This window comes from Periophthalmus magnuspinnatus, chromosome 1 (assembly GCF_009829125.3).
Source record: "Periophthalmus magnuspinnatus isolate fPerMag1 chromosome 1, fPerMag1.2.pri, whole genome shotgun sequence".
In the NCBI taxonomy this organism is placed as follows: Eukaryota; Metazoa; Chordata; class Actinopteri; order Gobiiformes; family Gobiidae; genus Periophthalmus; species Periophthalmus magnuspinnatus.
Window position 1 is genome coordinate 32112799 of NC_047126.1, and position 20129 is coordinate 32132927.

A 20129-nucleotide genomic window follows, 5' to 3' on the forward strand; every position below is an offset into this window, starting at 1 on the left:
ATAACTTTTTTCCTGTTACAATACATCTGCAATATATCCATGGGTTTCACAGTGATGAAATCTAGCACCGTTGCCCTAGCGATTAACAATTCAAAAACTAAATTAAAACAAATCTTTTTAAATGTACAAAGTTCTCAAATATCACCTACAAACATGAATCTGAAACCCATGAGTTGTTCCACCCTTTTACTGTTATTAACATTCAATAAGAGACAACAGGAGACAGCTTCTAGACCGCCACCATCCACCTGCACACTCCTGTCTCATATATCTGCTCTCCATCGGAGCCTCATCCCTCTGCTGTCCCCCCACATGTCTCGTCACGTTGGCTGACCATTCGTTTGTCACTCGCACCCCGTCGGCTCAGGCAACACCTCATCGATCTCGTCCGTGAATGTGGGAGCGCCGCGGGGGCACGGGTGAAGGTGACGCACGAGTCTACGTGATCACCCTGTCAAAACTCTGAGCGGGCCACACCTGCACGGTTTAGCCCCGTGTGAAGAGGAAAAAGAACCAGACATACTATAAAGCCGGGCATAACTCATTTTGAAGTTTGATATATTAATACTACTATACTAATGATAATAACATGAGCTGCAACAAATAAATAAATAGTAGAATGAAACACTTTAGTAGTTAGTTTGTATCTATATACACATATTACACTATGTTCTGATCTATGTTAAAATGTTGTTTCCTCATCACAAACAGACCTGGAGTTGTGTTTTGTTTCATTTACACATGTTTAACAGAAAAAAACTGCATATTTAGGCTCAGTTCTTCTCTCAAACAGAAAATACTCTGTTCCACCTTGTGATGTCACGATACAGGAAGCACTCCACTGTGTTTTTAAACTCCATACACCTTCACTAGAATCATTTGGATAATTTTTTGCCCTGGCATTAACTTGAAAACTATTGCTTTATGACATCACAAGGTGGAACAGAGCATTTTGAGCTTTGGAGATGTAGACAGAGTAATAATAAAACAATAAATAAAACAAAACACAACTCTGGTTAAAACATTCTAACATGGCTTAAAGCTCACAAGAGTCAATTTCGTGTAATCTAGGACCTTTAAACAGTAAGCCAGTACAGTAAAATATTGTGACAGGGCTGCTACGCCTACAGCTGCTCTCAGAGGAACAGGAAAGCTCCCATGAATCACAGATCAACAGCCATGGCATGTGTGCACTGTTTGCACGAGCCAATCATTTCTGAGGCACCAATGGCAGCTGAATTACCAAAATAATGTGTTTAAATCTTCTTGCCCCATTAGGTGCCCAATGGCAGCCCAGGGAGTAGTATTGTGATAATGTCAGCAGGCTAACTGCCGTGCTTGTCCTTGCTCGACAGTCTACAGTTTTGTCACCTCCGTTCCCCTCAGTTTGAGTCATATCCTGCTTCTCTGCATAGGAACAGACCTGACATCAATCCAAGTCAATGGCCCTGCTCTTTCAATAAATCTTTTGCTATCGCAATCTTTCCTTCTACGTGCCTGTTTATCATTTTTGAAAATGTCCACTTCTGCTGTCAACTCTACATTTGTTTGTGGGTGGTGCTTTTTGTGTAAACAGGTGTTGGAGTTTTTGTTTTTCTAGCTCATCTTCCACCTACATGAATGGAAAGGAAGATATCAGGAAGCCTTCTTTTAATATAAACTTTTTTTCTCTTTTATGCAGGCGGAGTGGAACTGGGGATCAATGCAAGTGGACAGAGACTCAGACACTGGTTCGACTGTCTGAAAAACAAAGGGAAGAAAGTGGAATACTGGCACACACTGACGCAGCAAGGAGCCCCCAGCAATGACAAACCGGACTAGATAACGCAAAGAAAAACCCACACAGATGCACACATTGACATATGTCCTGACTAAAAGATGACTGAAAGCTCTGACCAGGCACGGCAGAAACTGCAGCAAAACTAAAACATGCAATAATGGTGGATATACAAGTTGTCATTTATTGTTATGCGTACTGGACCAAGTATTAGTATATGGTATTGATACTAATCTTAGTCTTAGTGGTAAGATATAATCTGAATATATTTTTAAAGGTAAACAAAATCGTGACAATGTCCCCGTGAGAAATTCACACGAGATTGTGTATAGTGGATGTCGCTCATAACTCTGCCATTCTTCACCCAATGAAGAACTCTGCAAAACCAGTTCTCAAAGTGAATTTGGGCCAAGCATGTGTGCATCCCCATACTCCATGATGTGGTCTATAAGATACAGTATGCGTATAGGGTACATTTGAGATATTTAGTGGTTGTTGACTTGATGCAAACAACACCATTATAAAGCACAAAAAATCCATTTTGTGGATTTGTACCTTTACCTGTCTCAGTATTCTTGTTCTTATGTCTTTCATTGTCTTTAAGTGACAGTGGCTTTCTAGACATCCTCATGTGTGTGTGTTGACGTTTCTATGTGTATGCGCACAATGGACTTTTAGCAAATATGAGTGCCTACATTGTCTGTGTAGTTTTGTCTGTTTGGATTCACATCGGCTCCATTTGGAAACATCATGTGTCCATCTTTGGAGAAAGGCACAAAGGTGTGAGGGAATAACAAAGGACAAGACAGACAAACATTAAAGTCCCTTTGCCGTCAACACAACCCTGTGGTCCTAGTGCTGATGTTGGGAAACACTGACAAGCTGTCCATCATCTGTATCAGACTTTTGTCCATACCCAAGCAGATTCAAAATAGCATCCACCTTTATGAATAACTCACCAGTGTTTTTGACCTGAGAATATAAATAATGAACATTGCTTTTCAACAATCAACGTTGGTTTGCCCTAAATTTTGTAAAATGCATGTAGAGATTGAAGTTTATTAAATACTAGTAATTTACTCAAGTAGACCTTTTGAACAGACATACATTTAGTGCATACAACCTGTAGAAATATTGACTTTTTGCAGATTTCAAGCATTTTAATCCACATCTGTTTGCATGTGCAGTTTTAGTCCTCTATTCTACCCTGACGGTCACATATAAACCTGTAAATTATTCCTCTGGGGAAATATCACCTAGATTAATTTGAAAGATAGCCTTTTGATTGGATAATAATCATCTGTATCCAGCCTTAGATACTCTCCTGGGAAAGCGGGTGTGGAAAATTAACATGAGCTATCAGTGGGAGCCATTGTTGTGATCAATGTTCCACTCGCTCCATTATTTCTGACCTATTAACATCAATGTGTGTGGCTTATATTTCATGGTCTGGACAGAAGGCAAGAGTAGTGGCGGGGCGAGAGACATTGGCAAGATCATGTCTGCAAATCACTTGGAACAGACAAGAAAGGTGTAGCCTGGAGAAAGATAACCCCTGCAATGCAACTCCAGGAGGTAAAGACAAAATCCACATATTAGCCAGCAGGGAGCACTGGGTAATCACAGGTCAGACTATTTCATTATGTGATGTCTTATTCCATTTCGTTTGTCACTACTGCTTGGCCTGGGTAACAGAAAGGGCATGTTATTTCACAATTTTGAACCAATCAGTTACTCATATTTTGGAGTCTTGGAGTCCTTCTAACACTGTAAATGTGTTGTTAATTAAGCAGAAAACTGTATCCCCTATGTGTTAAGAGTATACAAGGGCTTATGTAAAAATAGCTCATAACACATTCCTTATTCAAGGCTTGGATTCTGCTTTCTCTATGCACATCTAAACTCCGAGCACGTCAGCAATGAGATAATCAAACCAAAACAGCAACCAGTTATCAGTGCATCAGCAGCACATTTAGGGGAATAATTTAGCTGTTCTGGTTCGGACTGGGCGACAGTGATTAAATTGAGCTCATATTTCTGCTCAGAGTGTCGTCTATTTCTGTCTCTGGGCTCTGCTGGATTTGTGGATTTGTTTACAGACACCAAATATTTCAGGCTCTTGTCTATTAGCCCCGCTTTGCTTATGTAATCTTTTTATCTGCAAATACAGCCACATGTTTTGCAATCATCAGGAGCTGTTGTAAAAGAGTGCAACCTTGGCTAATCCAACAGAATGCTCATGTGTTTACACACTTACACATTCTCTCTCCTGCTGCTGCTGCTGCTGTGTAATGGACTACATCAGTTACTACAATGAATCAGGGTATTTACTTCTCTGCTTGAGCCTACAGAGTGAGCTACTGCTTTAACAACCTTTTCCTATGGTCACAGAAGTTGACACTTGTCTTTCTTAAACTGGTATTGATCATTAGTGGCAATGTAGAAGGTCAACGATGCAGAAAATGAATACATGAGAAGTTATCATTACAGTTTGTGTATTCACTGTTGGTCAATCACACAGCATGGCTGCCATCATGTGGCCAGTTTGTGTAGTACTTTGCAAAATAAATCAAGTTGTTTCTGTGTTTTTGGACTTTCTTTCACTTAAAAGTGGAGTAGGAGGCAGACTAGGAGAAGTAGCATTGTTTTAAGTGTTTTAATTATAATCTCATGATGTACGATATTAGGGCGATTACTTCGCAGACAGATACACATTCCTATTGGTGTATATTTTCTTAAACATCAGGACCCTCATGGCTCAGTCACTCTGCCGATAAACAGAGGCACTTGAGCTGTGTCGCTCCACAGTAAGAGGATGAAGGGGCGCAGGGCAGAGAAGGACGGATGAGATCGGGAGAATCCCATAACAGTGGCAGCAGCTGCCTCCACTCCCTCCTCTGTCAGTGCCAGAAAGGCTTTATGCTTGGCTTCATCCAAGACCAGGGGTTGCTCAGCATACAGGCCACAGAGGTTCCCACCTTCAAAGAGTGAAAACAGCCCTGTGGTGGAAAGAAGAATGTAAAATATACATAGTGAGCTATGTTTTGATAGTGGGATCAGATTGAGAGGGACATGAAAATCCAACCTAATTTCTTCATTATGACATTCATGTCTTGTTCACTTTTGAGCTTAATTTGGGGCAGGATGACCTGGATACTCTGTGGAACTTCTCCTTGCACTTGATCTATCATCTGACGCACAGCTGCATCTGTCAGCCTGGACTCCACCTGCTGCAGGTCACTGGCTTTATGTGTCTGAGGCAGCAGGATATACAGACTGTTGTTTCCCGTCAGCTCAAACCTCATCACCTGGAAACACAAACAACGGAGGTGTTCTGCCAGAGGTAAATAAAACCTTGTCAGAGATTAGGTTTGGCCATGACAACATTCTGCACTGACCATACTTTGAAACTGAAGTTGAGGGATGGCTAATGTTTGTCTTGAAAATGCTATGTACAACTGGTTCATTACTTTACTTTGTTCATATGAATCCTTCTAACACATTTTACCTGTGTTTTCAGCTGTGGGACAAACGCCATAGATCCTTGAAAATCGTCATTTCTTAAAACAGGCACTTTTACCATGTCACCATCCAGTTTTGTAAAGTATCCTTTTGAGGTCTTTTCATCAAACCTTATGGTCCACATCCCTGAAAAACACGCACACTTTTTATTTTTAAGCCACTATACAAACCCTATAATAAAGCACTCATGTACCACTAAAGGACACTGCATTGAGAAGCATCAGCTGAGTGCTCTGTGGAACATCCTTCACCAGTTCTCTGATTTTATCTTTGGTTTTGTCCGCCACCCAGCTGTTGATCATCTGAACATTCTCCTCACTGTCTTCTTTCAGCTTGACAGGCTCTGAGTCATAAAATTCATCTGACTGCTTTAGAAAAGATCTGCTGAGATTGAGTTCTACGAAGAGAAAATATTGATTAAAAAAAAAAGAGCACAGAATGAAAAGCCTGAACTATGTACTGTTGCTATTTTTAGTTTAATAAAAGCAGTACCTCTGTTGTAGTAGATCTGGGAGGCCATTTGCAAAGATCCAGATAGCTTCTCTCTGAGTCTTTTCATCTCGGAGTGAACACAGTGGAACATGGGAGGGAGTGAGAGAGCCCCCTCGAGGGCTGCACGGGTTTTATTTCTTGATCCTAGACGTCACAAAATCAAAGAAACACTTTTGTTGCCCCAGTTTTACGTTTCAAAAGGGGTTTGAGTGCACATGACAGGTTTTCATGTTTTTCTAATTAGTACTTGGTTTGGTGGGATACTACCTGTGGTAAATATGTATCCTGATGAAAAGAAAAGTACTGAATTACAGGAAGTAGTGCTGAAAACCTGTATCTCCAAAAAGCAAGAACAATTTATGCACTTAGAACACAGTTTTCTGACAATTTAAATATTGATTAAACAGAATAGATTAGTTTTCATCTGTTGTATTAGGCTAATCATAACTATTGTGTGACTTAGTTTTGGCCCTTGTTAGTTAACATTATGGTTGCTAGGTATGGTCAAAATGACCTTTTCTTATGCCACATCTGCTGCACATATTATTTTTATGCACTGTCCATATCTAACCAATAATCAATAAATATATGCTGTTAACTATGATTTAGTAGGTCATATGTATTTTAAGACAGATACAAATCTATGTGAAATTTGTATCTGCCTTAATTAAGTATGCTTATTCTTTTACCTAACAACAAATGTGCCAAAGCTCCACTGATGCTTATTGGTGAGTAGAGAAAGTTGTTCAGTGGCTTGGATTCTTTGAAGGCCGAGTATAGTTTAAATGCAAACTCAGTCAATGATTCCTTCAGAACAGAGCCAGTGACGCGGGTGTTTTCGTGGTCGCCCTCACATTCTTCCCAGGGGGTGGTAAAGCCTTCACAGGAGTGAGGTGGAAGGGTTGGAGCAGCTGGAAAATGGGCATCGGATTAGATAAACATTTTTTATATTTTGTTGCATAAAAATACCTTACATTTCACAATAAGTTCAACCGTGCTGAGTCTGGCTCCATCGGGAGAATCACAGTGGTACAGCCCCTGGTCCTCCATGGTCACATCTCTTAAGCTCATGGTTTGGTCATGGTCCATGGGGTAGAGCAGTCCCGCTTTTCCATCTTCACTCATTGTATGATCAGCGTGGGTCAACATTTTTATTTTATTGTTTGCCATTTCTTTGAACCACAGTGCGTTGCCTTTGACTTGATGATCAGATCCATAATTGCAAGGAAGACGGGCATTGGTTCCTTCTGCGACCAGCATGATATAGCTTATGAATCCTGCAGAAAAAAGATAAAATGTTTAGAGTTAAGTTCTATATTATAAAAAATATTCTTCAAAAATGATAGCCCACCTTTAACGATCACAGAGTAAGTTCTTCTCATCTCAAAATTTTGGTCTGGGTCCATCGCAGAACACACATACTCGCCCTGATTTTCAGTTTTTACTGGAGATATGGACAGATGTGTGGCATTTGTTGTCACAGAATCCGAGGAAATTATGTCAACACCTGCATTGTACAGTGAAAAACTATTAATAATACAAATAATACTGCAGTTTATGTAAGACACTCAAGGTCACATACAGCATATAAATACAATATACAATAAAACTAGCCTAATACCAGTACTACTGCTACTACATCTATTGCTGTACTTTTGTTTACTAAATATGTGTCTAATAATTAACTAACTAAATACGTGTCTAATAATTAATCACCATTGAATTTCCAGGAGATGGGCGCTCCTGAGAGTTCTGTTAGGAATGGAAAACATGGCAGGTTCAGTGTAGATCCAGTCACTACTTCGACATGTGTGCCTATACACAACTAGACAAACAAAATTATAATAGAGAAATTTACTGAGAAATGCATCATTTATGTTAAATATTTAAATATATAAATTTACCTTGAAAAGGAGCTGCAGTATAAGACAAATGATCCACTGATTCATCTAAATAAATAAGATTTTCAACACATTTAGCAAAACTTAACATCAGCAATATTTGTAATACTTATATTGCAATCTTGCAAACTAATATTGCAATCTATTAACAAGCATATAAGCAACATATTGATCATTTAAGGAAAAAACTGGTCTACAGATGGTAAAATGTTTTCATACCATCACAGAATGTTGTGTCCAGGGTCTGTACAAGCTCTTGAAATTAAGTAGGCTTAATCCTGCTCTTTTGTCTCTAGTTACACTGCACTGACCTATCTGTGCCAGTGATTGTTGGTTTAGACATGTTTGTTTGCATAGTGTGGTGTTCTGACAGTCTGGAAATCACATGATTTCTCAATTCAGCAATTTATCACCAGGATATTTTGTAATTCTATTTAGAATTTCTATTGGAGTACTTAAAATAAAATAATGAATTCCATGGGTTTTTGCCACACCCCCACAACCAGGTTAGCTTCTCTCTTGAGTTGTGGAGTTTTTATTTTTTTGATTGATTGATTTTATTTTTTATTTTATTTTTTTATTGATTGATTTTATTTTTTAAGGAAGTATAGGATAGTTATTGTTTTGTTAGTATGTAAATGTTTGTCTGATTACCAAGAGAGGCCATATAAATTAAATACATTGAAATTATACTGAGATGTGGTTGTTTTAAATCAATCTCCACAACACTTGGTAAGCATAAATATTTCGATTTTGTCTAAGTATATTAATAGCTCTATCATCCATAGATATTTTTGCCGGATGCCCTAACTTTGGTCGATCAACTGCTCTGTGCTTGATTGGATTGGCTGTAAGGACTTTGGGCGGAATCAGGCATTAGCAATCGAGAGCCGGGAGTTAAAAAAAACTCACCAAAAAAAAAAAAAACAGAGGAAGGCAGCAAACTTTTGAAAAGCTCTTTGTCGACGTTAATAATCCTACATTTTTATGTTTTTAGTATAGTGCTAACTGGGGCGACAATCATGTGAAGAACTAGTAAATAGAAAACAGATGGATGTGTCCGTGTTGGAGAGAGGAGTCCGTGTAAAACAGTAAGTTGTGAGACTTGTTGGTCATCTGACCGACTAGCGGAAAAGAGGACAACAATGGCAGAAATCTACAACAACGTAGCGATATTGACCGAGTTCTATATTGACTAAACTTTAAAAAGGACATTGTTTGCATTAGTTCACCACTCTAGGGTGTTTGAAATGGCTTATTTAAAAACAAAAGGAACTTCAGCCTCCAAACTTTCACATAACGCGTTATTTAAGAATGAAAGCGCAGCCGCACACACAGTTTTATAGTCAGCCTACATGATCACATATGTTCCTGTATGTTTGATCTTTGTACATGTCCCAGAGTAGCGTGCCCATAGTCTAATTGTGCGCATGTGTCTCTTTCCGCTTTAGTGCGCATTAGCCCTGGACCTCAGGAACCCGGGGTGTGAGGATATCACCATGGCGACGCAGTTCAGCATTGATGACGCCTTTATGCTGGAGGGCGACGAGGAGGGAGCTGTGTCTGATGGAGAAATGCAGGCTTGGAAAGGCAGGGAGAAGGACAGAGAAGCTGGAGACATGACGTTTGGTCCTCTGTCCTTTTCTAAACCACAGAACACCCCCTCACCTGCCAGTACTGGGCCCCCAGAGCACACCAACCTGAAGTACCAGGTAAACAAGAGGCCCAACATGAATCCATCACTTCATGCACATGCGGATTTTTTTAAGTGTCATTATATGTTTGTCTTTGCAGAATCTGGAAAATGAAGAAACATTAGGCAGTAATGGAAATTCCACTTTCAATAACTTCTTTAAAATTAGGTAAGTTAAAATGACTTACACATATGTATTGGGCTGGTATAATACCTGGGTGCTAGTGTGCTGAGGTTTTTCTCTTATCTTTATGAACAGTGATCCTTCGACCCTGTCCTACTGCAGCTCTCAGTGGTCTTTCAGCACTTTGAGTTCTGTTACACAGCTCTCTGCACACTGTTGCGGGTAATTTCAATAACATTCAGCAAAGATCTCAATATACCGAACAGCAAGTAGTTTGATTTGCCTTGACATGTTTTTTAGGTGGGTCTCTCACCCGCTGATCAAAACCAATAGAAAAGTTGTACTCGCCTCATTTCTTCTCCTCATTACTGGAGTTGGTAAGTTTAAAAAAATAAAATAAAATATGGCCATTATCAAATATTTTACAGTAGAATGCAACTGGCATTCTATTTTTTTTTCTCTCTTGATTTGTGGAGGTTTTATTTTTGATTGATTGATTTTATTTTTAATTAAGTATAAGATAGTTGTTTTCTTATTGTGTAAATGTGTGTCTGATTAAAATGCAGTTGGCATTCCACTTTGTTTAATTATGAATCATGGGTGGATAGCCAAAGACAAATTTCCCACTCATGGGACAATAAAGTTAATTTTGAATCTTGAGTTTCATCTCTAAAATGGCTAATTTATTTAAGAGGTTAACAAACGCAATTATTTATAATGAATTTGGTGGAGGCAAAGCCGTTCTTTATTTGTAGTACTATTACAGCCAATCCAGATTAAGAATTTAATTTATTTTGTTTTTTTTAAGCACTCATCTTCACTGGTGTTGTCATACAACTGAACCCAAAAGCAGGTAGGAATAAGAATTATATTGGTGATTACATGGTGTTGTTAAGCCTTGTAGTGTTTTGACAATACGCTGTATTTCTGGTGTACAAAGATATTGTAAACACAACTCTTGTGAAGTACTTTGTTAATAAATACTTATCTGTCCATAGTATGTGTGGATGTTAGCTCACCACTCATCATATTTCTTTTGCAGGTGTTTCAAGTGCCATTTTCTTTGTTCCTGGGTTTCTCCTTTTTATTCCTGGAGGTAAACATTTTAAACTACGTTTTCTCCATTTCTATTTATACAAATGTAACAACATTGTTGTCTTTATGTATAGTGTACCATGTCATTTACATAAGCTGTGCTGTGCGGGGACGAAGAGGCTTCAAGTTGTTCTACCTGCCTTATTTTGAGAAGTGATATCTTTTGATTTGATCTTAATAGCCATTTTACCATGTATTTTATGTGTGGCACTGGTAACAACCACTACAAATTCAACCACTTAGTGCATTTTATGATGTTTCCAACATGAGTTCTCTACGTGTCTTTTTTTACTTATTTTCTTTTGTGTAACTGTGAAATTACAATAAATTGTGTCTATAATATCAGTGTATGTATGGCCTACAGTGTGATGGCTTCTTTCTTCAACCCTCACTTGTGGTTCGTCACATTTTACGCACTTTTGTCTTTTCATCTTTCAATCATTTTGTATATCCAAATGGCATGAAATTTGGTGAGGTGGTGGCTTTTTGAATGACATTTAAACTTTCTCCTCAACAACTATGTCAGACCATCCGTACACTGCACACTTTGTTGATAAAATGGTCATGTTTATGTTAAGTGCATCAAATGTGAAACCAGGCTCAGTGCAAGTGCATCTCAGGCACAGCCCAGAGCAGTCAGGGAGTGTTCTGTACCTTAGAGAGAAAGGTTTACACCACCTCCAGACTCTGGCTGCCACATCTAAAGAGTCCTCAGGGCTATTTTATGGTCATTTTCTACAGCCTTCTTTACATGCACAGACATGCACGTGCACACGCGTGCAAACGTACGTGCATGTGCTTGCGCACGCACACACTCACTCACGCACACACACACACCCCCACACACACACCACACACACACACACACACTAACAAAACAGCAGAGTGATTTTCGTCTCTGTCGGTGCATGTTTAGTCTCTGTGTGCTCTTTTAGTGTTGTGTTTATTGTTTATTGATCAATTAAACATGGACGCTGTCGGTTTAAATGAGGGAAAAAAATGCACAAAAAAGCACAAAATCAATTAATTTGATCGATGTTTACGATTAATATTTTTTTTAAATAAAAAACAAACAAAAAAACCAAACAAAAAAAAAACTATATAGCGCTGATTAAGTTGAGTTAGTTTTTCATTATTCCATGGGTAAATATAGTGCCACTCTCAGTTAGGTTAAAGATGCACTTGTTTTTTTTTTTTTTAGCAATATCAGAGGGTTAAATATGCACTTGTATGAGTTTTTAAAATTGTATTTATTTATTTATTTATTTATTTTATTTTTTACCTGAGGGTTAAACATGTCCAGTATCTAAAGGGGGCGCCATTGAGCTGACTCCATCCATGGCTGACTGTAGGCCCGGGCGGTGAGAGTCGTCAATCATCGTCATTTGTCGTAAAATCAGATACGCTTAAGGATGGAGGAAGTAGCACGAACGCTTTTGGAAGAAGGGATAATAAAGAAACTAGTCAGTCCCGGCAAAGGAGAGCTACCTGAATTTCCTAATGGGACCAAGGTAAGAGCGGAGTCAGTCTGATCAGTGCTCTATCAAACGCTAACGGAAATAAACCACGGAACAAGCTAGCTTATGCTAACACAAGACATCCTGGTCTGTGTATTCATTGCTGAGGTTACATTTTGCACGTATTTTACATTTAGCGTTACAAATGGCACCGTGTATGTGATATATAAACGTGTTATTTGTGCTGTGACTGGTGTTGTTGATTTGTTCGATTTTACCCTTTTTTCTCATCTATAGAAGAAAACGTGTGGGCGGGATTTATGGGTTGTTATTATAGCGCTGATTGGACCGTGGCACATGTCAATATATTTAGGCGAGCTCTTATTGGTCAAAATCGTTTTGTAGATTGACGTAGAATCTTTTCTTTCCTTCGTTTACAGTATAAACAGCGGCGTTAGTATCAAATCCTAAATAAGAGTACTCGTCCTAACTAAAAGTCACTGGAAAGCTAATTTTCTCAAATACCGACTGGTGTACTTCTAGTTAAACTTAGTTGGTAGAGTAGAGGAAAATCATACACATGACACAATCTTCCCAGTAATCTAACCCCCCCCAGATCAGTCACAATCAGTAGCGACAGTGGAGTGTTTGTCCTCTGATTCGAAGGTTTGTAGTTGGAGACCTGCTCTTAACGTAAAAAAAAAAAAAAAAAAAAAACATTGGTTGAGTGGTCAGACCCACTGATCCACAGGTTGGCGGTGTCCTGCTCTCACAGGTGAATGCTGTTGTTGTGTCCTTGGGCAAGACACATAACCTACTTCGCAAATTGTGACCATTTACCACTGCAATAACAAACTCTTAAAGTCACTAGTGAGAAAATCATCAATCCTGTCTTAAAAATATATAAATACAAGAAGAACAACAACAACAATTTTTAGGCTGTATTTGACTATCCAAAGTGTACATAACTCTGTATGTAAAGTAAAATATGCAGTTACGTGTGTATTCCTGTGTATGGATAAGTGTGTAGGGACCATTTTTAAAACTTGCCTAATTTTATGCTGAAACTGGAAACCAACATGGATTTAAAGTGATGTTATTTTATATTTATCAGTGTTAATTCTAGGCCTGTCACAAAAAGTATAATATCGACTTATCAGTCAATGTATGACAGATGGAATGATTATCTTTGGGGGTTAATATTTATTGTGGGTATTTTTTCTGTGTGGTAGTGGGAAACTTTTTGTTATTTTTCTGTACCATGATGAGATTTGAGCTGCAGAGCATTGAGTACATACCTTCTATGACTCACTAGTTGTTTCATTTATTAATTGCAGCTCATGTTCATTAACAATACTATATGTAGAATATTTTTTTGGTGGGGGGGTTGTGGCAGAAGCATAATGGCATTAAATATGGTTTATAATCCGTTTCTTTCTACACTGTTTGGTATTCTGTTTCCAGGTGATATTTCACTACCGCACGAGTCTGTGTGATGGCACACTGCTGGATGACTCCCGGACCATGGGGGGACGTAGTAAACCCATGGAGCTAATCCTGGGCAAGAAGTTCAAGCTGGCAGTATGGGAAAGACTGGTCATCACCATGAGACCAGGGGAAATATCAGACTTTACCTGTGACAGTAAGGTATTGTGATGCCGCTAATTTATCCGATGCAAGTTGTCACATACAAAGAAGTGGCAGCCTATACATGTGCACCATTTGCTGACAGATGCAATGTTCTTACTAAATAAAGCTTTTAAACATTTCTATGCTGTATTTAATTAGCTATATTTCAGTCACATATATAAGTGTGCAGAAACTTTGGCAAGAAGTAAGCATTGCTGAGTCCGTGTTACGGATGTTGAACAGTGCAATGAATTCATAGACTTTGACCACTTTGTTTAAATAAAGTCTGCCTCCTTTAATAATCATTTCTTTGACCTCTTCATCAGCATACAGCTCTTTACCCATTGGTGTCCCAGTCCCTTCGGAACATCAGTGTTGGTAAAGATCCACTGGAAGGACAGAGGCACTGCTGTGGCATTGCTCAGATTCACTCCCATCACTCTCTGGGCAACAAAGACCTGGACGATCTTCAGGCACATCCGCAGCCTCTTGTGTTCTCAATAGAACTTCTGGAAGTGAGTTAAAGGTCCTATATTACACAAAATTGACTCTTTGAGTTGTGTTTTGTTTCATTCACATATGAGTTTGAATAATCCTGCATCATTAGTTGGTGTACATCTCTAAAGCTTAAAATATTCAGTTCCACCTTGTGATGTCATGTAGTGGTAGTTTTCAAGTTAACAGTCACATTTTAGCTTTAGTTTAGTAGAGATTTCAGGGCTGAAATAATCCAAATGATTCTAGTGAAGGTGTGTGGAGTTTAAAAACACAGTGTAGCACTTCCTGTATTGCCACATGACATCACAAGGTGGAAGGGAGTGTTATTAGTTGAACTTAACCTAAATATACAGGGTTTGTGTGTTTAAGCATGTGTGAATGAAATAAAACCAAACTCCAGGTATGTTTTCGATGAAGAAGCGACATTATAATATGGATCAGAAAATGGCCTTTACAGTTTTTTTCCTTATTAACATATTTCCAGTTGTAATACATTCAGCATAAATCTTTCCTGAACTTCCTTAGGTGCTGCCTCCAGGAACCTTCCAGATGGACCTGTGGGCAATGACAGATGAGGAGAAATTAACATTTGTGCCTCAAATCCACGAGCAGGGCAATCAGCTGTTCAAAGAGGGGAAAATAGCTGAAGCCTCGGAAAAGTACTACAACGGCATAGCCTGTCTGAAAAACCTACAAATGAAGGTTAGTTAGTTATCCTTACTTTTGTACTTGCTGTAAAGCACTGTATTATTAAAATAGCATTCATTTTGATTTTAAGGAGCAACCAGGTGATGAGACTTGGTTTAAACTGGACCTGATGATCACGCCTCTGCTCCTGAATTACTGTCAGTGCAAGTTAATGCAAGGACAGTACTATGAAGTCATTGAACACTGCTCGTCTTTGCTCTTCAAATATGAGGGTACAGTCAATCGTCCGCTGCCATAGCTATAATCAAGTGTTTGTTTTCTATATGTTTTAATCACTTGCTAGTTTAAACTTAAAAAGGTATAACAATCAAGTAATTTTTATGCAGTGATTTATGACCGCTCAGTTGTAATATATTTTACATGTGTATTTTTAAAGCAGTATTGTAATTAGTGTAATGTCATTTACATCAGATAATGTGAAGGCCTTTTACAAGCGAGGAAAGGCCCATGCTGCAGTGTGGAATGAAGCAGAAGCTCGCGCAGACTTTGCCAGAGTTTTGCAGCTGGACCCCTCGTTGGGACCATGTGTGGCTAAGGAGCTGCGCGCAATGGAGGAAAGGATCCGCACTAAAGAGAAAGAAGACAAGGACCGGTATAGAGGTCTATTTGGCTCCAACGAGGCACCTGCCACTGCTACCACGGTCAGTACTTAAACATGGTAAAATTTAGGAGGTGCTGAAGCTGATTTTTAATATACAAATTTTTTGTTTTGTTTTTTTACACAGGGTTAAATCTGAAAACTGCAGTATTTCCACAAATCTCCAGGAGAACATTATGCCGCTGGACTTTTTGTTTTGTCCTCCCATCTGACCTATAGACCTCACTGTCAGTCGATGCTGTCACTACATTATGCAGATGTGACGTGCATTTGAGGTTTTATGGCCATTACAAGACTTAATTCACAACATCCAAGCAAAAACATTGACCTGCTCTATAATGACTTACAGCTTGTGGCTCAACCTTAAGTAAACTTGTATGTTTTTTATCTATAGGTAATATGAACATGTATCTATTTGCAGGCTTTAAGAAAAGCCTGTTTTTGTTTTAAGTGTAATATATCATTTTTTGTTGGTTACAATTCTATTAGATCACCCATTCCCAATGCGCTTAGCACACTGCGACCCCCTTATAGATCCGAGGACCCCACAAATGTGTTTCAATAAACATACAAATTTGGAGCCCCCCTGCTGTGTTTGAGTGCCAACAGGGGGCCCTCATACCTCAATTTGGGAACCACTGAATGGAAAGAACATCTCAAATAGTCTGTATTATATAATTGGACATAAACTTAATTTCACCCATTTTCATTTATCATTTTGTTCAAATCCATCTATACTAGTCGTCAATAGACACCAATGAGTTACAGGGTGGCCTTTGTTTTTTTTTTTAAATTATGTATGCAACATGTTAAATGCTTTGCATTTCCATATGGTATAATCTACATGCTTAAAATAGAGAATGTGACATGTATTTCTTTAATAATCACACACATAATTTCTTTTATTTTATTAAACTCCATACTGAACTGCAAAAATCTTGATTACAAAATTTGTATACTTGCAAAATTATTTGATGTACAGAATTGACAGTATTACAAATTTCTCAAAAAAAAGGGGCACATAAAATGCAAAAACAAAGCAAGAATATTTCACAATGTGCACATGAGAATGCATAGGACATCACAATGATAGCATTACATCTATTAAAGGTAAAAAAAAAAACAAAAACTTGCAATCATCATAAATACGCACTGGATGTGCCCTTAATGATTAAGTGTGCACTTCATTGTGTATTTTTGTTTTTGCTAAAGCCTGAAAATGCAACACAGGTGAATTGGCATGCAATCAACAGTTTCAATTATACTAATAAAATAAAATACCGACAAAGGAAAAATTGAAGTAAAAATTTGTAAAAACTGAAGTGGCATTTTGATGCAGAATTACATGGGGAAGGTGATGGGAATCCTTAAAGGTTACGTGCGTGCACTTCTCTCAGTCTCTGCAATACACTCCCTCACAAGAGCACGGGCATGAATGATGCCTGCAAAAATAAAGAAAAATTCAGTTTTTAATTCTCACAATCAACAACAAAGGAACCATATTTTATGTATTTGTTGAAACCTGTTACTAAACACATGTTGTAAACACACCGGGTGGTAGCCATGGGCCATTCACCCTCAATCATACACCAGAGTACAGTCTTTACTATGTTAGAGCTATGGAAACCATTCATGCGACCTGATATGAGTAAATACCTCTTTTTAGTCTTTCCATAGCACTTTTGCTCCCAGCATATGTAGGCCTGATTTCACGACTCATCTCCTCGATTACAGACAAAAGTTCACTGTATGTTGACCCTTGAGATACTTTTACGGGCTGTGAGAACAAAAACAAAACAATAGATTTTATATCAATGGTCATTATTTATGGTTGCAAATATGTATACTAAACTGAATAGTTCTAGCACATTACACATCGCATTATTCTTGCAAAATACACTGACAACATTTTCAGTTCAGTGGACATTCAAGACAATCAGAAAAACGAAGCTAAAACAACAGAGATTCATACCTGAACAAATCCCATCGATGGTGGACCAAAGTCACTAAATGCTGGTCTAAAACTAGAGGATGATGGTAAAGATGGAGATGGCACAGAAGAGCCTGAAGGTGAAAGGAATCATCATTATTCACAAGTTTATGTTTTTGGAGTAAGAGGAGATAAACCTTTATGGAACAGTCCCATTCATTTTCCTCATAGTCTGAAAAAATAATATTTAAAGTCTGAAAGCTTGTTCAGGGCTGAGAAGTTATTTTTAAACATTTAGAGTCATGCCTTTTAAATGTGATTTTTGGATTTAAAGCTACCATCTGCAAGTTTATTTGTATTAGATTTTTCACTAATAGGTAGCAAATGTAAAACCTGACCCCCTCCCCTCACCTGGCCTTCAGACTCACTTCTGCTCTTCTTCTGTCAGACCAAAACTGGCAAACTGTCAAACAGAAGCACCGTAGATTGCATCTAATGGTGCTACATGAGAATACAAGAACATAGGAGCGGGCCGGCCGCTCTAATTACAGATGGTCGCTTTAAAACAACCGAGATATGGATATTAATTACCACATAGTTCGTTAGCCTCTGTTGTGTCTTTAAACTCTTAATATTTAAACTGTTTGATAAGTCTACAGGGAAAAAAGAACCAGAGTGGACTGTGAAGTGGGTGGGACTGTTTAGCACCATTTGTCCTACAGTGGTGAACAGTGTTGCAACAAAAAGTTCAAGAACAGAAGGTGAAAGAGAAACATGCAATCAAAATAAATAACTATTAAGAAGCCTCAAGTGGAACTAAACACTAAATCCACTTTTGCGTTACAAAACTGACTATATGGTATATATAGTAAATCCAAGTTTATGCTGCCTTCAGTGTGATTTCAAGTAGTTGGTGACATCACTAAAGACTGCCCTGATTTCCAATTAGGGACAAGAGAGATCATCGCCATGTAACCTATAGTAAAGAATGTCCAGATCTCACAGACATCTTGTGGGTGTAGGATTCTCAAAAACTCAGACAAACTAATAAGGAGCTGGATTTAAAAAAAAAAAGTCTTTTTAATACTTTGATAATTGAATGTTTTTATATTTGTAGTTTATCCTATTCCCATGTGCTGCCAGATGAATGTGAACTCTGATCTTATTTAATAAGTTATTTTTATAATAATAGGTGTGAAGTAAACAGAATAATTATGAAAGGTTGTGTATGTATGGTGTAAAACAACGTTTAATTCTACATAAAATGTAGATCGGTGCTACTTCTTTAACTCTAAGGAGAAAAAAAAAATTCTGACTGGGGCAGTTCCTGCATTATTTGGATCACAAATATACAATTTTAGGTCCATGTAAACACTTTATTTAAAGAATGTTCTGGCCTTGTTTTACATTAGATTTTTTCTCTCTTTCTTGTTTCTTCAGCAGCTCTACTTGAAATATGGTTGTAGGCAGAGTTTAGGCGTTTAGTTCGACTTTAACATTAGACATAAACCTACAACAACAATATGCCAGCAGTGTAAAGATATAAGGCTACAACACTTGGACATATATGTGCTCTGTCAAACCTGGGGGGGTGTGGTTGGAGCCAGATGGCGCAGGAGCGATAGGTTTGTAACTCATGACAATTTCAGCAGGCAGCTCCCCGTAAGACACGCCACTTCCTTCAGTCCCGTCGACCCGGAGCTTATACAGCTTTACTGTGGATGAAGAGCTCCTAAGAGCTGCAGGACAAGAGGCAAAACACACAACACCGCTTAGAACAACACAACTCACCGCTTATTCTACTGAACTAAACCATGAAAACAACTGGAAAATGACACAATAAAACTGAAAAACACGGAATGTTGCACAGTGTGGCATTAAACTTCTGATCGCGACTCTATTCAGTTTGTAACTCAGCCAGGTCATCTGCTTGTCTCCAGGCAAAGCAATAACATCCATGGCGACGAGCAGGTGACAGATCCTGCTCCAGAAAGTTGCACAGCGCATCTTTAATGATGCAGGAACCGCATCCCTGGACACACGTAAACGGCTCTTATTTTCATTCATACTTAATAAAAGCATATAATTTACACTTGGTCATCATATGAGGCCTTGCATGTGAAATATTCAGCCCGGTGTGACCCGGGACACGGATCAATCAAAAGCTGAGATGAGGAGGTCTTCATGCTAATGCTAATGCTAGCTCACCGGTTAGCACGAGTCAGGACAACACAATGACACATTTACAGCCAGGACAGGCACACACGCCAAAGATCGGACGTAGAGACAGTATATAACACATTTGGTAATTCATGATATTTACGATTGCTCAAAATAACGGGGTTGTTTACCTTTTTCTGGAGAATAAAATCCTTTGAACAACGGGAACCCGTCTGTTCCTCTGTGTGAGCCGAGTCTGCGCACTACATCTTTCCGAGCAGCGGCGCCGCGTATTTCCGGTGTTTTCGTTCTTCGCGCGTCCCGTTTGTGTCCAGCCCCCCTCCTCCCCATGACCACCATGCACCATCTGATCATGGAGGTGTAAGATCCATGCACCATCTGATCATGGAGGTGTAAGATCCATGCACCATCTGATCATGGAGGTATTTGGAAGCAAACTCAGGTAATGACACTGTGTATCTGACCCATTCATCAAATGGATGGATCAAATCGATCAGACCACAGTGTCTGTTCAAAGAGACCTG

At 38.7% G+C, this 20129-nt stretch overlaps 5 protein-coding genes across 5 annotated transcripts in view; 3 read left to right on the plus strand and 2 right to left on the minus strand.

Moving 5' to 3' along the window:
* Positions 1–4380, plus strand: part of doc2d (double C2-like domains, delta) — a 37208-nt gene extending 32828 nt beyond the window's left edge. The window contains exon 11 of the mRNA XM_033967751.2: positions 1682–4380. Coding sequence (XP_033823642.1) covers positions 1682–1821 — 140 coding nt within the window. The 3' untranslated portion in view covers positions 1822–4380. The remainder of the gene's footprint in view (positions 1–1681) is intronic.
* A 39-nt stretch (positions 4381–4419) lies between these two features.
* serping1 (serpin peptidase inhibitor, clade G (C1 inhibitor), member 1) lies at positions 4420–8020 on the minus strand. Its single transcript, XM_055223641.1, has 11 exons — positions 7912–8020; positions 7696–7740; positions 7508–7616; positions 7143–7298; positions 6766–7068; positions 6481–6702; positions 5792–5935; positions 5493–5696; positions 5286–5425; positions 4863–5085; positions 4420–4776 (listed from the first exon to the last, which is right to left on the minus strand). The coding sequence occupies exons 1-11, from the start codon at positions 7912–7914 to the stop codon at positions 4529–4531; spliced, it is 1797 nt and encodes a 598-aa protein (XP_055079616.1). The 5' UTR covers positions 7915–8020; the 3' UTR covers positions 4420–4528.
* A 524-nt stretch (positions 8021–8544) lies between these two features.
* tmem134 (transmembrane protein 134) lies at positions 8545–10952 on the plus strand. Its single transcript, XM_033968329.2, has 8 exons — positions 8545–8783; positions 9144–9404; positions 9487–9554; positions 9645–9731; positions 9810–9886; positions 10318–10362; positions 10552–10605; positions 10679–10952. The coding sequence occupies exons 2-8, from the start codon at positions 9192–9194 to the stop codon at positions 10759–10761; spliced, it is 627 nt and encodes a 208-aa protein (XP_033824220.1). The 5' UTR covers positions 8545–8783; positions 9144–9191; the 3' UTR covers positions 10762–10952.
* A 982-nt stretch (positions 10953–11934) lies between these two features.
* On the plus strand, positions 11935–16955 carry aip (aryl hydrocarbon receptor interacting protein). Its single transcript, XM_033968285.2, has 7 exons — positions 11935–12115; positions 13526–13708; positions 14017–14205; positions 14714–14890; positions 14967–15108; positions 15308–15537; positions 15622–16955. The coding sequence occupies exons 1-7, from the start codon at positions 12017–12019 to the stop codon at positions 15625–15627; spliced, it is 1026 nt and encodes a 341-aa protein (XP_033824176.1). The 5' UTR covers positions 11935–12016; the 3' UTR covers positions 15628–16955.
* On the minus strand, positions 16392–19859 carry cdk2ap2 (cyclin-dependent kinase 2 associated protein 2). Its single transcript, XM_033968296.2, has 5 exons — positions 19776–19859; positions 19008–19163; positions 17467–17558; positions 17151–17271; positions 16392–16936 (listed from the first exon to the last, which is right to left on the minus strand). Exons 2-5 carry the CDS (start codon positions 19060–19062, stop codon positions 16869–16871), a joined length of 336 nt encoding a protein of 111 aa, XP_033824187.1. The 5' UTR covers positions 19063–19163; positions 19776–19859; the 3' UTR covers positions 16392–16868.
* Between the last annotated feature and the right edge of the window lie 270 nt (positions 19860–20129).

Bases quoted from the DNA above. Each gene is read 5' to 3' on its own strand.
- serping1 (XM_055223641.1), bottom strand. The intron at 7,069-7,142 runs GTGGGCTATCAT...TTTTTTCTGCAG, and splicing joins TTACTCTGTGATCGTTAAAG to GATTCATAAGCTATATCATG. The intron at 4,777-4,862 runs GTTGGATTTTCA...TTTCCACCACAG, and splicing joins TGTCATAATGAAGAAATTAG to GGCTGTTTTCACTCTTTGAA.
- tmem134 (XM_033968329.2), top strand. From the start codon at position 9,192: ATGGCGACGCAGTTCAGCATTGATGACGCCTTTATGCTGGAGGGCGAC. The intron at 9,732-9,809 runs GTAATTTCAATA...CATGTTTTTTAG, and splicing joins CTCTCTGCACACTGTTGCGG to GTGGGTCTCTCACCCGCTGA. The intron at 9,887-10,317 runs GTAAGTTTAAAA...GTTTTTTTTAAG, and splicing joins TCTCCTCATTACTGGAGTTG to CACTCATCTTCACTGGTGTT.
- aip (XM_033968285.2), top strand. From the start codon at position 12,017: ATGGAGGAAGTAGCACGAACGCTTTTGGAAGAAGGGATAATAAAGAAA. The intron at 13,709-14,016 runs GTATTGTGATGC...CCTCTTCATCAG, and splicing joins ACTTTACCTGTGACAGTAAG to CATACAGCTCTTTACCCATT. The intron at 14,206-14,713 runs GTGAGTTAAAGG...GAACTTCCTTAG, and splicing joins TCTCAATAGAACTTCTGGAA to GTGCTGCCTCCAGGAACCTT.
- cdk2ap2 (XM_033968296.2), bottom strand. From the start codon at position 19,062: ATGAGTTACAAACCTATCGCTCCTGCGCCATCTGGCTCCAACCACACC. The intron at 17,559-19,007 runs GTTTGACAGAGC...TTTCACCTTCAG, and splicing joins CTCCAACCACACCCCCCCAG to GCTCTTCTGTGCCATCTCCA. The intron at 17,272-17,466 runs GTATGAATCTCT...TTGTTCTCACAG, and splicing joins CATCGATGGGATTTGTTCAG to CCCGTAAAAGTATCTCAAGG.